Below are 15211 nucleotides of genomic sequence, written 5' to 3'. Positions count from 1 at the left end.
AAGAGTCTGGCTCCCTCCTCCTTCAACCCACCCTTGAGATACTTGTCAGCATTAATAAGGTCTCCCCTCAGCCTTCTCTTCTCCAGGCTAAAGAGCCCCAGCCTTTCAGTGGGTGCCTTTTGGTTGCTTGACATTATTCTTTCTTCACTATCTTTCAGAAAATGTTTTTTGACTTTCCGGTCCATCCTGAGCACGTCCTTTGTAAGACCAAGGAGAGACCTTCAGAAGTCCTGGATAAGGACACAAGTCCCAGTAACATCACTGATGATGTCAGCACTCCAGTCTGTGGCAATCATGGAATTGTCAGGGTTGGAAGGGACCTCTAGAGACCATCCAGTCCAACTCCCTGCCAAAGCAGGGTTGCCCAGAGCACATCACTCAGGAGCATCCAGGTGGGGCTTGAAGATCTCCAGAGAAGGGGACTCCACACCCTCCCTGGGCAGCCTCTGCCAGGGCTCTGCCACCCTCACCCCAAAGAAGTCCTTCCTCAGATTTCAGTGGAACCTCTTATGTTCCAACTTGTGCCCGTTGCCCCTCGTCCTGTCACTGGGAACCACTGAGAAGAGTCTGGCTCCCTCCTCCTTCAACCCACCCTTGAGATACTTGTCAGCATTGATAAGGTCTCCCCTCAGCCTTCTCTTCTCCAGACTAAAGAGCCCCAGCCTTTCAGTGGGTGCCTTTTGGTTGCTTGACATTATTCTTTCTTCACTATCTTTCAGAAAATGTTTTTTGACTTTCTGGTCCATCCTGAGCACGGGAGGGATGTGTAGGAGTGTCATGAAACTCTGCCAGCAGCGACGTGGAGAGGAGACCTGGGTGCTCCTCAGGACGGGAGGGATGTGTAGGAGTGTCATGAAACTACCAGCAGCGATGTGGAGAGGAGACCTGGGTGCTCCTCAGGCTGCCCAAGAGCAAGGCTCCAAGAGTTAAAGTGCCCTGAAAAGATCGAGAGATTAAGTTATTGAATGTGATAGAAAACTAATGATCTTTACCTGCTGAAAGCTATGCTGAGAGTGTAATTAAAGAAAAATAGAAACAACTTGGCCTCATTTGGGGCTCTGTCTGTGGTTGCACTCCTTGCTGTTGGGGAGCCACGTGTGTTTATTCAGTCAAGTGTTAGGGCTTCAGTTCCTGCTTGAAGAGCCCATAAAGCCTTTCAGTAGTTGTTTTGGAAGTTTTGGGTAGTTCTCTCTAAACACTTGTTACCATAACATATTTCCTGTGGCTTATTTTGAACTTTTTTTTTTCTTCAGTTCTAGTTTCTCCAGTTCTGCCTGAAACACCACTGTTGCAAAGTGAAGAAACCACTGTCTTTCTTGCAAAGCTGCCCCTGCTCATTTTTCACCTTTTCAGCAGCCTCATGGCTCGCTCTCCTGGGCTTGTTGACCCTGAGATGACTTGTCTCATCTCTGGTTGGTTACTTTCTCTTGCCCAAAAGGTGGTGCCCACTTTCTTCAGGGGTTTTCTTTAATCATCTCCAGTGGCTCCTGCTTTTCCCCGTTTGATCTTGGGCTGCAGCCGTGGGTCTCACAACCAGCTTCAGAAAAGATGTCTCTCCCACTGATAGCTGGGAGATTTAATTAGCAAGTTCTTGCTTTCTGTCTACTTCTCTGCTTTTGATGGCTCTTTTCAGGTGACTGAAGATCAGTCTGACTTTATAGGAAGCTTGATGGAAGGATTATTGGAAAAATACATATTTCTCTGTGCCTTGTAGAAATTTAAATCTCTGCATAGCAGAGAGAGAAGAGCAAACGTGGTGTTGGAAAGTGGAGTGTTTGAGTGCAGCAGAAATATTAAGCCCAATTTTTGTTTGCCTGTGCATATTTTAACTTCTTGTCTCTCTCCTCCATTAAGATTCCAATACTGAATATTCAGGTGAAAATATTCCCAGCTCTCTGCACTGTGGCAGGAACTATATTCTCCTGTACAAACTACTTTGGTGTAATCTTCACAGGGGGAGTTGGCAAAAATGGATCCACTATAGCAGTAAGTACTTGGTTCTGCTGGTTACTCTTCAGTGCTCCGTGGCTTTTCAGCCAGGCCGTTGGGTTTTATTTCACATAATACCTCCTACACATGAAAAGTTTTCCTTTCAGTTCCTTGCTGGCTTGGGAAAAACAAGTTGATATTGTCTGTGTGAGAACAGTAGCTTTAGGAGTTGAGAGTTTTACAGTTTTTGAGTGATTAAAAGTGCTTGTGCTACTTTTGACATTTGCTTTTTTAATTAATCCTATAAACCGGGTTGTACAAATACACACCCTGCCAAATAGCCCATAGAAGAGTCCAGTGCAAAAATCCATTCAGGAGGAAGTTCATCAAGACCTGTGGTTACGGTTTTGATCCTTCTAAGAGATCTGTACAATTCATGTCACCAGTGAAAAAGTACAGGTAGGGGTGTCTGCACAGGAACCTTCTGTTTCAGTGGAGGAGATGATTGATTCCAGAGCCCCGGGAGTTTTTCCAAAAAGCAGTTCTCTACCAGCTTAATAATTATTTGCTACCTAAAAGGCTGGTTTAGTTGCTTTGTAGCTGGCAGAGAAAAAACAATAGAAATATTGTCCTCTGTCACTTGGGACTGCCTGGGACAAGCATCAGGACTCTGCACTTCTTGCTGCCTGAAACCTTAGTTTCTCCCCCAGCCCAAGAAAGGTCCCACCCCATGCTCAGCCGACGCTCGCTCCTATTTCATCACACTTTGTTCCTGTTAGTACCAGTCTTCAGAAAGACACGTTTTTGATGTGATGTTAGAAACCACACATTTCATACCATGTGAGTGTTCGGCTTCTTGAGGTTTCTTTGCAACGTGCACGTTTGGTTGACCTGATGCTTTAACCTTGTCTCCCCGTAGGGAACGAGCGTCCTTTCACCTTTCCTTCATATTGGGTCAGTGATCGCGTTGGCCGCGATGATCTACAAGAAATCTGCTGTGCAGCTCTTTGAGAGGCATCCCTGCTTATATATACTTACTTTTGGTTTCGTATCTGCTAAGATAACAAATAAACTAGTGGTAAGTGTCCCAGAACATTTGAGTTTCCTGTTATTGTATAACATATTTTTTTTTGTAGATGTTAAAGTTTTCTGGTTATTCCCTGATTTATGGTTCAATGGAATGGTTATTCCATTGCATGTTTGGGTACCAAAGTGATGGTCATTCCCTACTCTCAGTGGCTGGGAGGAGCAGGGGAGCCTTCCTGCTGTGTGAAAGCAGAGTGTAACCTCAAGTAAACCACAGCCAGTGCCAGCACAGCTGAGAGTTGCCCCAGTTCTGGTTTTTCCCCTTTCCCAGCTGTTTATTCACACTTTTTCAGTGTGTTTGCACACGTGTGATGAGCTGGGCTGGAACAGAGGTGGCTGAACCCCCCTCCAGATGCAGAGGGGAGGAGAGTTTGGGAAAGGAGAGCAGGTGACAGAGCTGCTGAGGTTTGGAATGGTCACTCAGGGTTTAACTTAAACAATTGGAGAGAAATAGTGGTTAAAATCATGAAGAGGTTTGTACTGGGGCACAGATGTCAGTGCTGTCAGGGGAGGAGTCCCTGTTAGACGGATGAATGAGGGATTAAAGAACCCTTGCCCCACACCATCTTGGCTCTGTGTGTGGTGTGTTGCCACTTGAACTGGATCAGCATTGGACATAACTCATAATGGAAGAAGAGTTTATTTCTTCCCAAGCCCAAGTGTTTATTTCTTGCCCAGGATCTGAGGCAGGAAAAGCAGGGGTGTGGTGTGGGACAGCCTCTGTGCACCAGGGGAGGGAGGGAAGTTCACACTTGGACAGAAAAGACTCAATCACCCAATTGTCACTGTGGGGAGGTGGTGAATCCCTGTGGGATGGGAGGAAATAGGCAGGGTGAGATTCCTCACCAAGGGGCTCTGGTTTTTGGAGATGTAGCAGCTGTGAGTTGTTTCCAGGCTCAGCTAAGCCTTAAAATTTACCAGTCTGCTTCCATTTTAGTGTTTTGTTTCTAGCAGGAGGAAAAAGTTTGTGGGCTGGCAAATATGTCAGGTGTTTTTCCTGTAGCTGCGTTCTTTGTTCTAATAAAAGATGTTTGTCTGCAAACCTTGCATCTCAAATATCTCTAGACTTTCATGACTGAAGCTTAAATACTTGATATATTTTACAATAATGTGGCTTGAACTGTGACCGTTTTGACTTTGTGTATTCTGAAATCACTCTACCTTGGCTGACGTGCGCTTATTTCTTAAACTTCCTTTTTTTCGTTGTTTTTTAACGTAGGTTGCACACATGACCAAAAGTGAAATGCACCTGCACGACACAGCGTTCATAGGCCCAGCACTGTTGTTCCTGGACCAGTATTTTAACAGCTTTATTGATGAGTACATTGTACTCTGGATTGCCATGGTACGTATGGGCTCTTTGCCTGTCACCGTCCCCACCAGCGGTTGGGTGCTCTCCCACAGCTGCTGTTTCTGTGAGTTTGGGCCCAGCTGACTCACCCGGAGCGTGGTGGGGCTGGGAACCAGCTTTACAGAGATGTTTTTAAACAGAATTCATGCAAACATTTTGTGAGTGGGTTTGTGAGTTCAGGCAGGAGGTAAATGTGCTTCTGGTTGCATCCAGGATTGGTTCAGGTGGGGAGGGAAGGTGCTTCTGTTCATGGTGTGATAAGCCAGGGTTAACAGACAGTGGGATTGAGTGCCCCCTCAGCACGTTTCCTGATGACACCAGGCTGTGTGGTGTGGTGACACGCTGGAGGGAAGGGGTGGCATCCAGAGGGACATGGACAGGCCGGAGAGGTGGCCCCGTGCCAACATCATGAGGTTCAACCAGGCCAAGTGCAAGGTCCTGCACCTGGGTCAGGGCAACCCCAGCACAAATCCAGGCTGGGTGGAGAATGGCTGGAGAGCAGCCCTGAGGAGAAGGACTTGGGGGTGTTGGTGGGTGAGAAGCTCCACAGGCCCCAGCAACATGGGCTGGCAGCCCAGAAACCCCCCACCCCCTGGGCTGCATCCCCAGCCCCGTGGCCAGCAGGGTGAGGGGGGGATTCTGCCCCTCTGCTCTGCTCTGGGGAGACACCCCCCAGTGCTGCCTCCAGCTCTGGGGCCACCACCAGCAGAAGGACATGGAGCTGTTGGAGCGGGGCCAGAGGAGGCCCCGGAGATGCTGGGAGGGCTGGAGCCCCTCTGCTGGGAGGGGGGGCTGAGAGAGTTGGGGGGGTTCAGCCTGGAGAAGAGAAGGCTCCGGGGAGACCTTGGAGCCCCTTCCAGTCCCTCAAGGGGCTCCAGGAGAGATGGGGAGGGACTCTGGATGAGGGAGGGGAGCCCTAGGAGGAGGGGGAAGGGTTTGACCCTGCAAGAGGGGAGATGGAGCTGAGCTGTGGGGAAGAACTTGTTTGGTGTGAGGGTGGTGAGAGCCTGGCCCAGGTTGCCCAGAGAAGCTGTGGCTGCCCCATCCCTGGAGGGGTTCAAGGGCAGGTTGGAGGGGGCTTGGAGCAACCTGGTGTGGTGGGAGGTGTCCCTGCCCAGGGCAGGGGGTGGCACTGGGGGGGCTTTAAGGCCCCTTCTAACCCAAACCATTCCATGATTCTATGAAATATATACACATGGTTTGCTCAGTGCAGAGTTTAAACAGTTTTAAAGCAATGTAGCAAATATTCTACTCTAAGCTTTGAACATTTTGAAGGTTTGTGTTGACGCCTTGTTAGCAGGGGAATTTATCATGCACGGTGCAAGTGGATTATGGCTGTGCCTTGAGCTCTTGAAAGCCCGTTCATCTGTCATTACTAGCAGCACCCATTAGGAAAAAAATATTTTAAGCTCATATGTGCTCATCAAGCATTCGGGTGTTATCTACCGAAACGCAGTGTTAACCTTTTAGTAAAATTTTATGTGTATTTTATGTGTGCTTATCACCATGCAGAGTTAATGGGGCATTTCACAGTGTCTGTACAGCTCCTGTAACTGCTTTCCCCTCAGTGACTCCAGAATTAAGAGTCTGTTTTCTTAAAAAGCTGGAAGAAAGTCCAGCATGTGTGTCCAGAAACCACCTTTCTTCCCTGAGTTGTCATTCTTAAGGAGTTTGAGGTGTAATTCTTGAAGAGAAGACACTAATATTCTGAAGAGCGCAGATGGTGTTAGTCTTGGTTTATACTCTGTGAACGGAGACCTAAATGTGTGGTTTTATTTTTTAATTTTTTTTTTCTTTGGCAGATCTTTTCTCTCTTTGATTTGCTCCGATACTGCGTGAGTGTGTGCAATCAGATCGCTGCCCACCTCCACATCCACGTGTTCCGAATCAAGTCCTCCACCACACATTCTAATCACCATTAATTACAAGGGGGGAGTCACCCTAAGGAGAAATGAGGAAGAGTTGGTTTTCTACATGAACGGATGCGAAGAAATGTAGGAGACTAAGGCAAAAAATAAAAAAAGCGGATAAGAACAAAGTAATTTATAATAATCAATGTTGTATAACTTTTATTCTTTGTTATCGGTAACACTCCTTAACTAGTCTCCTGCCTGAGAGAGTGAGTTCCAAGTCCACCCTAGTCAGCTCTCCATGTAGTCAACTCTGGTGGGTCGAAGCCCGGGGAAGCATGCAGGGAGTAACGCTCTGTCTTCGTAATTCCCTTGATTACAAAATAATCTATATATGGTGAATGGATCCCCAACAACTGAAGTTTCTAATGTAGTATAATTACAGCTGCAATACGACTTGCTTTTAATTTTAATATTTCATCATCTCTTAGTGAAATACTTGTTTAGTGTCCACTTGAAATTTATTTACTAAAAGACCTGAGCTGGTAAAAACCAGAGATATCGCACTAGCTTGTGTCGCTGCAGCAGCTGGCGAGGTCTGAGCCCAGACTGATGTGGTTCTTTTGCTTTATGCCTTGCTGAGAAAGCGGTTTCTTGCTAAAGACTGATGCCTTGAACAGGGTTCTGCAAGCAGGAGGGACGACCGGCATGCAAAATAGTGTGGTATCTTTGTCAATTAATTTTATTTTTTTAAATAAACATTATCTAAAAAGACAACTTATTTCTCAGTTTTCTTCAGTGGAAAGACTATAAAAAAAGAAAATTTTACTGTTTACTTTTTTATGTATGGAACTTAAGCAAGATTTTCTTTCTGCTCTTAATAAATGAGAATTCTGAGAGCAAGGGTTGCCTTCAGGTGTGTGTGTTGCTCTGTCCCGCTTGGGCTTCTGAAGGACATGCTGCCTGCTACTTGGAAAGCAGTTTTCTAATGTTTTTATGTGTATAATAGTGTCATTCCAGGATCTCCAAGAGCTTTCTTCACTCTACACAGTGCGGTACTTTTGGGCTGTGGTGTTGGTGGTGTTTTAATACCCTTTGAAATGTGGTGATCTGCACTGGGGAGGCTAAATTAGACTTAACGGAGGGTTTAATTGCAGGGTAGTGAAGTGCTGCCCTGTTTGCTGCTGGCCCTGGCGCTGAGGGGACTTCAGGTTTGTGTTGTGGAGCGAAGGGAGGGTCTGCAGAGCAGGAGCTGCCCTGGCCCTCGGGGAGCTGCCCAGGAAGGGTAAGATCCCGGTGGCTGAAATCCTCATCCTCAGACTGTGGAGCATCTCACTAAGGATAGTGGGGAAATGCCACAGCAGTACCTGGAGAAGCTGCATGTGTATCCTCTTCGAAGGAAATAAGCACAGCTCACTTTAAAAATAAAATAAAAGAAACCCCAACACCAATAAATCAAAGCCCCCCCCTTGGCCCCGGGAAGTGGTGAGATGTATTTCCTGTGATACCCAGCGATGAGAAAACGTGTGCAGGAAACGGAGAGAAAATGCAGTTCTTTCAAGTGACTGGAGAGGTTTTAAAGCTCCTCTGGGGTTCAGATCTCCCCAGGACAGGGAGGTCGGTCTTCCCAAGCAGAGACAAGGGGCCACCTGGGCCAGAGAGGACACTGGAGGAGTGTGGCTCCAGTTCAGCTGTTGGAGACCTTGTCTCTGAGGATGTTTGAGGTGTTGCAGGAAGTGGAACCGAGGTGTCAACTCCTCCAGCTGAGCGTTCAGCACTTGGACGTGCTGGGTCTTGTGTTTTCTCTGGTTGGAAGAACTTCAGTTCCTTCCTGTGGGGTGATACCGTTCCAACAAGCAAACTGGAGGTCACTCGTTGGGACTGGGGGGCTGGGGGGAGGAGGAACGTCTCCAGGGTGAGGAGAAAATTTATGTAGGCTTTGCCCTTGAACTCCCAGGCATCTGCATGTGTGAGCAGCTGAGGGACCTGGCCCTGTGGGGTTGTGGTGGGGGTTCCTGAAGGGTCCATGCCAGGCTGAAGGAGAGTTTGGCTCCTGCATCCTCACCACGTGCCTGGAAATGTTCTGGTCCAACTGCCTCGGTACTGGGGACATGTCCAGCGTGTAAAGGTCTCCTCAGTGTCACAGTTTCAGATACAACTGGGATTTAGAGAGGTAGTTTGTTTAGTTTTAACTGCATTCAGCTGGGTGAAGGGTTGATCTGGGTAAGTCCAGCCTCTGGTGCTGCCCTTGGAGGGGTGAGGGGACAAAGTCTGCAGGGCAAAAGACAGGAAGGACTTTGAAGAGCCAAGGGCCCACCTCCCCTCTCTCAAACCATGTGTTTCTCTTCATCAACATGAAGTGAATGCGAAACTGAGTCTCTTGGAAAGTCCCTCCCTGAAGTGCAGGTGGTTTTTTGGAGATACAAATGGAGAATCACCCTGTGGGTCTCCAGGGGTTTAAGATTAAGCTGCCCCGAAGAATTTCTCGCTGATGCTTGAGAGTGATGAAGAAGAGAAGTCTTTAAAGGGTTGCTCAGGACCAAACTTTTGTTTACTAAAATACAGAATCACAGAATGATACAGGGTTGGAAGGGCCCTCTGGAGATCATCTAGTCCAACCCCCTGCCAAAACAGGTCCACCCAGAGCAGGTCCCACAGGAATGTGTCCAGGAGGGTTTGAATGTCTCCAGAGAAGGAGACTCCACCACCTCCCTGGGCAGCCTCTGCCAGGGCTCTGCCCCCCTCACAGGAAAGAAGTTCCTCCTCATGTTTAGGTGGAACTTCTTATGTTCAAGTTTGTGCCCGTTTCCTCTTGTCCTGTCCCTGGGCACCACTGAAAAAAGCCTGGCCCCATCCTCCTGACACCCACCCTGATGCTCAGGAAGGGCAGTAGGGCACCTTCTCCTGAGCTTTTCACCCCCTGGAAGTTTGAGTGCCCTCTATCTCAGATGGAAAACATCCCAATATCTGCTCTGGTGAAGTTTCAGCGTTAGCAGGGAATAGCTACTGCAGGTAATCCAAGGCATTTAAAGTGTTGCTCTGGATATAGGTCTTGTATAAATGCCTGTAATAAATAATGGGATAAATGGACTTTCCCCCCAGCACTTGCACGTCACAGCGCTGTCTCGCTGTGGTCACAGGTTGTGCCTGTAGAGCTGCGGCTGCTGGAGGAGCTGAGAAGTGGAACAGAATTTCTCCTGGCTCAGCTTGATCTTGTCATGTGCTTTTTCACTTTCTGTTGTGCTCACAAGACACTCAGGAGGAAGAGGTTTTGCAAGAGCAGCCTGTGGAGCTTCCTGGAACACCTGTGTCTGAGCGTACTCCTTCAAAACAAATACAACCTGTGCTCTCTTAACAAGTTTTCCCATATTTCCTCTTGGTGTTGGAGCGTTGCTGCTTCTGAGAAGCGGTGAAGGAGTTCCCTTGCTCTGGAGAGCAAGGAGATTACCACAGGAAAGAGACAGGTCAAGGTGCCTCAGGGCTCCTTTCTGTCTCATCCGAGTGTCAGGTTTGGTTCATGCAGGTATTTTTCTGTCCTTTCCTTCCTGCCCTGCCTGCACCAGGGACACCGCTGTGTCCCACCTTGGGGTGTGGAATGGAGTCACAGAGAATTTCATTGAATTTCACTGAATTTTTAGAGTTGGAAGGGACCACAGAGATCATCTAGTCCAACTCCCCTACTAAAGCAGGACCACCCAGAGCATGTCAGATCATGCCACTCAGGACGGCATCCAGGTGGGGCTTGAAGATCTCCAGAGAAGGGGACTCCACACCCTCCCTGGGCAGCCTCTGAAGTGTGGCTGAAGCTGCCTGGAGGAAAGAGACCTGGGGGTTCTAATTGACAAGCGGCTGAATATGAGCCGGCGTGTGCCCAGGGGGGCAAGAAAGCCAATGGCATCCTGGCTTGTATCAAAAATAGTGTGACCAGCAGAAGTAGGGAGGTGATTGTGCCCCTGTACTCAGCACTGGGGAGGCCACATCTTGAGTATTGTGTCCAGTTTGGGGCACCTCAATCCAAGAGAGATCTGGAGGTGCTGGAGCGAGTGCAGAGGAGGGCAACGAAACTGGTGAGGGGGCTGGAAGACAGATCATATGAAGAGCAGCTGAAGGAGCTGGGGCTGTTTAGTGTGAGGAAGAGGAGGCTGAGGGGAGACCTCATCACTCTCTACAACTACTTGAAAGGACACTGTAGAGAGGTTGGTGCTGGTCTCTTCTCACAGGTAATTAGTGACAGAACGAGAGGGAATGGCTTCAAGCTCCAACAGGGGAGGTTTAGACTGAACATTAGGAAAGAATTTTTCACCGAAAGAGTGGTCAGACATTGGAACAGGCTGCCCAGGGAGGGGGTGGAGTCACCGTCCCTGGCTGTGTTTAAGGGCCGTTTAGATGCAGTGCTGAGGGACATGGTGTAGGGGAGGACTTTGTAGAGTAGGGGAGATGGTTGGACTCGATGATCCCAAGGGTCTCTTCCAACCTCAATGATTCTATGATTCTATGATTCTATGATTCTATGATTCATATTCAAGTGGAACCCTTTATGTTACAACTTGTGCCCATTGCCCCTTGTCCTCTCACTGGGAACCACTGAAAAGAGTCTGGTTCCCTCAGCCCACCCTTGAGATACTTGTAGGCATTAATTAGAAGTTTAATCCTTTCCAGAGAGCAGGAGGTGAAGACTGCAGTGATTTTTTTTTCTTTTTTTCAGAGGTGATAGCTGGGTGGGCAGCGATCTGAGGCGGGAGCTGTGTCCATTACAGTTCTGGAGCAATCTGAAGGCACTTGGCCATAACGGCGGCGGTGACTCGGGAAGGGTAAATATGCCCGGGACTGTTTGTTGGCACCCGGAGCAGCTGGCAGAGGGTGACACATGCCATAACATGAAATTTATCTTCCACCCAGGGCAGCTGCGTGGCAGGAGTTGAACCACAGATGAGGAGTGATTCCTGAGCCGAGTCCCAGCCCGTGTCTGGGAGCTGTGTGTCCCGGGGTGAGTTGGCCAATGCTCTGCTGGGAACTATGTTAACAATTTAGCAGAATAATCAGCCCACCCTTGAGATACTTGTAGGCATTAATTAGAAGTTTAATCCTTTCCAGAGAGCAGGAGGTGAAGACTGCAGTGATTTTTTTTTCTTTTTTTCAGAGGTGATAGCTGGGTGGGCAGCGATCTGAGGCGGGAGCTGTGTCCATTACAGTTCTGGAGCAATCTGAAGGCACTTGGCCATAACGGCGGCGGTGACTCGGGAAGGGTAAATATGCCCGGGACTGTTTGTTGGCACCCGGAGCAGCTGGCAGAGGGTGACACATGCCATAACATGAAATTTATCTTCCACCCAGGGCAGCTGCGTGGCAGGAGTTGAACCACAGATGAGGAGCGATTCCTGAGCCGAGTCCCAGCCCGTGCCTGGGAGCTGTGTGTCCCGGGGCGAGTTGGCCAATGCTCTGCTGGGAACTATGTTAACAATTTAGCAGAATAAACGAGCACTTCTCCAGTTGAGGGAAAAAACATTTCTTGGCGCTCTTTTTATTGACTGTTGCAGAGGTAGATGGAGTGTTAGATGAATCTGGAGAGGGAAGGAGGATTTAAAAATACGCCGGGAGTTTTGCTGATGCGCTGCAACGTGACCTGAGCCCAGCTGGATGGATCCGTGCTCCAGGCAAACCCCGGCGTCTCCAGTGGCCCAGATGGTGCTCCCACCTACAGGTTGGAGAGAGGCATCCTGAGCCCAACGGGATAATAAGAGTATTTTCCTCAGCATCTGCCCTTTTGGCACGGTGTCCTCTTTCTTCACCAATCTTGATCGATGGGGTTACCCTTTTGGCACGGTGTCCTCTTTCTTCACCGATCTTGATCGATGAAGATCACAGAATGATATGGGGTTAGAAGGGACCTCTGGAGATCATCTCCTCAAACCCCCTGCCAAAGCAGGTCGCACAGGAACGTGTCCAGGTGGGCTTTGAATGTCTCCAGAGATGGAGACTCCACCACCTCTCTGGGCAGCCTCTTCCAGGGCTCTGCCACCCTCAAAGTCAAGAAGTTCCTCCTCATGTTTAGGTGGAACTTCTTATGGTCAAGTTTGTGCCCATTTCCTCTTGTCCTGTCCCTGGGCACCACTGAAACAGACGGGCCCCATCCTCTTGACACTCACCCTTTAGATATTTATAGGTGTTGCTCAGATCCCCCCTCAGTTTGCTCTTCTCCAGACTAAAATCCCAAGGTCTGTCCACCCCTCAGTCTTCTCTTCTCCAGACTAAAATTCCAAGGTCTGTCCGCTCTCCGGGCGTTGAAGGGAGGGCATTGAAGCTCTGGCTGGATTGCACCAGTCGGTGAGTAAGCAAACCTGATAATATCAAGCTGCTTTTTAATGTTCAGGCCAACCCAGCTCAAGAAACCCTTAAAACTTGCTGATCAAGAAGGACATCAGTCATGCAAGGCTTAGGGAACAAGGACAGAGCTGTCAGGAAGAGTGACAACATACTGAGAGGGAAAAGGTGTGAGAGGAGTGTGGGGGGAGATTTGGGGCAGATTATACCCCTGGGCTTGTTTTCTTCCTTTTCAGCATCTTCAGCCCCCACCTGTGGCTCTGACCCTGCTGCTGGAGGGCAGGGGGAGCAGTTAGTGCCAGAAAAGTGCCTGGTTGCTCCTGTTCCTCTGTCCCCTTTTGTCCTCCTGTAGCCAACTGAGAATCTGAGCTGGGACCTGCTGTGCATCCCAAAGGAGGCTTCTCTGGGGTGGTCACTGGGGGTGGATCTAGGTCTCTTTTTCCATAACAATACTAAAAGGAAAAGTGCTTTAAGTAACTCAAGATCCTATTTCAACCTGTTCCTTGTTCCCGGGTCACACGAGGTAGCACCAACCCTCCCAACCCGCTGTCGTTAACCCTTGCTGACATCCATAGCACTGGCTACATTCAAACAACTTTGTTTTTTTTTTTTTTAATTTAAGGATCACTTTTTGTGTGTGTCTCTTTTCTTTTCAGCAGCTAAGGAAAAACCTCCTATCACATCGTTCTCTGGCAGGAATTAAGCCACCACACAATCCAGTCACGTACGTGATTTTGAATTCTTCTTTTCTGAAGAGTTACTGCCACAGCGAGGGCCACTTCCCCTTTTTCTCTATTTCTTTACGCTTCTTAACCAAAGAGGTTGGCATCTTCTCAAAGTGGTAACGAGCGAGGAGGAGGAGGCAAGTGGTCTTTTCAAAGGGGCAATTCTTGATAGGTGGAGGTGCCCTTCGTTTTCCACACAATTTTCTGCTGGCGGGTGAACTTCTTTAAATGAAAAGGACACAGAAAAAGACCACTAACCTTTAATTTCCTGTGGTTAACCTGCCACACTATCCCTACACACAAGTGGGACCTTGCAGAGCCAGAGCGGGTATCTGCAGTGCCAAAAATGCTCTTTTTTCCCCCCTCGTTCCCACCCTCCAAACACACAGGGGGGCTGAACAAAAAATCAACAGTTTTCTTTCAGCAGGGCGAGAGGATTTCACTGCTGTTCAGCCCGTACCCTCTGTCCAACTCTGTTTCTGTCACTGATATTTGTGCATGACTGCACAAATACTTACTTTGAAAATAAATGCCCTTTACACAGCTCTTGTTTTTGTTAGATGTTCAACAGCTCTGAAAGTGGGAGCTGTCTGGCGCTCAACCTGCTTATTTTATTTTTTAGTGTTTGTGTAAAATTGCTCACTGTGACACTTGGTGCCTCTGCAAACCTTGTATTGAACTGTGTTTTTGATAATGTCTGCCTTTGTCGCGCACGTTGAGTGGGCACTGGGGGACAGGGCAGCCTGGCTCTAAAGTCCCAGCGAGGAGGATGAATTTCACTGAATTTCACTGAATTTTTAGAGTTGGAAGGGACCATAGAGATCATCTAGTCCAACTCCCCTGCCGAAGAAGGATTGCCCAGAGCTTGTCAGAGCATGTTACTCAGGAGCATCCAGGTGGGTCTTGAAAATCTCCAGAGAAGGGGACTCCACACCCTCCCTGGGCATCCTGTTCCAGGGCTCTGTCACCCTCACCGTGAAAAAGTCCTTCCTCAGATTGGAGTGGAACTTCCCATGGTCCAACTTGTGCCCGTTGCCCCTCGTCCTGTCACTGGGAACCACTGAGAAGAGTCTGGCTCCCTCCTCCTTCAACCCACCCTTGAGATCCTTGTCAGCATTCATAAGGTCTCCCCTCAGCCTTCTCTTCTCCAGACTAAAGAGCCCCAGCTCTCTCAGCCTTTCCTCATCAGGGAGATGCTCCAATCCCTCCATCACCTTTGTTGCCCTACGCTGGACTCTTTCCAGCAGTTCCTGTCCCTCTTGAACTGGGGAGCCCAGAACTGGAGGCAGGATTCCAGTTGTGGCCTCTCCAGTGCAGAGCAGAGGGGGAGAATGACCTCCCTTGACCTGCTGGCCACACTCTTCACTATGCAGCCCAGGATTCCGTTGGTCTTCCTGGCCTCAAGAGCACACTGCTTGTTCGTTGTCATTTTGCTGTCCACCAGGACCCCTAGATCTTTCTCTTCAGAAGTTGTCTCCAGCAGGTCCACCCCTAACCTGTACTGGTGCCTGACATTTTTCTTCCCCAGGTGCAGGACCCTACACATTTCCCCGTTAAACCTCATGAGGTTCTTCCTTGCCCAGCTCTCCAGCCTGTCCAGGTCTCGCTGGATGGCAGCACAGCCCTCCGGGGTGTCAGCCACCCCTCCCAGTTTGGTATCATCAGCCAACTTGCTGAGGATACACTTTCATGAAGATGAGATGAAGCTCTGCCTTCGGCTGCAGCCCTCACTGGGAGAAGTATCTGGCCCTGGTTCACATGGGAAGGAACCAGGCAGCTCCGCAGCCAGCGCCAGCTCTCCCTGCTGCTGGATTTATCCCCTGGCTGAGTGCATTAGGAAAGGGGGAAAACCATCATTTAGCTCTAAATCCACTGCAGGCATCACGTCTCAGAGACAGCGCTTCAATGAGCTGCAGGGTTTTTAAAGAAGTTGGCATCAAAACCAGAAA

The 15211-nt window shown here is 48.9% G+C and overlaps 1 protein-coding gene across 4 annotated transcripts in view; it reads left to right on the top strand.

Annotated features, from left to right (window-relative positions):
* CEPT1 (choline/ethanolamine phosphotransferase 1) overlaps nt 1-7015 on the top strand; it is a 35820-nt gene extending 28805 nt beyond the window's left edge. For all 4 annotated transcript variants that reach the window (XM_014946329.1, XM_014946328.1, XM_014946331.1 and 1 more), the window contains exons 6-9: nt 1855-1986; nt 2849-3007; nt 4235-4360; nt 6169-7015. In XM_014946329.1, the coding sequence (XP_014801815.1) occupies nt 1855-1986; nt 2849-3007; nt 4235-4360; nt 6169-6288 (537 nt within the window). In that variant the 3' untranslated portion in view covers nt 6289-7015. The remainder of the gene's footprint in view (nt 1-1854; nt 1987-2848; nt 3008-4234; nt 4361-6168) is intronic.
* The last annotated feature ends 8196 nt before the right edge of the window (nt 7016-15211 follow it).

Source organism: Calidris pugnax, unplaced genomic scaffold (genome assembly GCF_001431845.1).
Source record: "Calidris pugnax isolate Ruff unplaced genomic scaffold, ASM143184v1 scaffold116, whole genome shotgun sequence".
Taxonomy (NCBI): domain Eukaryota; kingdom Metazoa; phylum Chordata; class Aves; order Charadriiformes; family Scolopacidae; genus Calidris; species Calidris pugnax.
The sequence above is the reverse complement of the archived record's forward strand: the minus strand, read 5'-3'. Positions and strand labels throughout refer to the sequence as shown.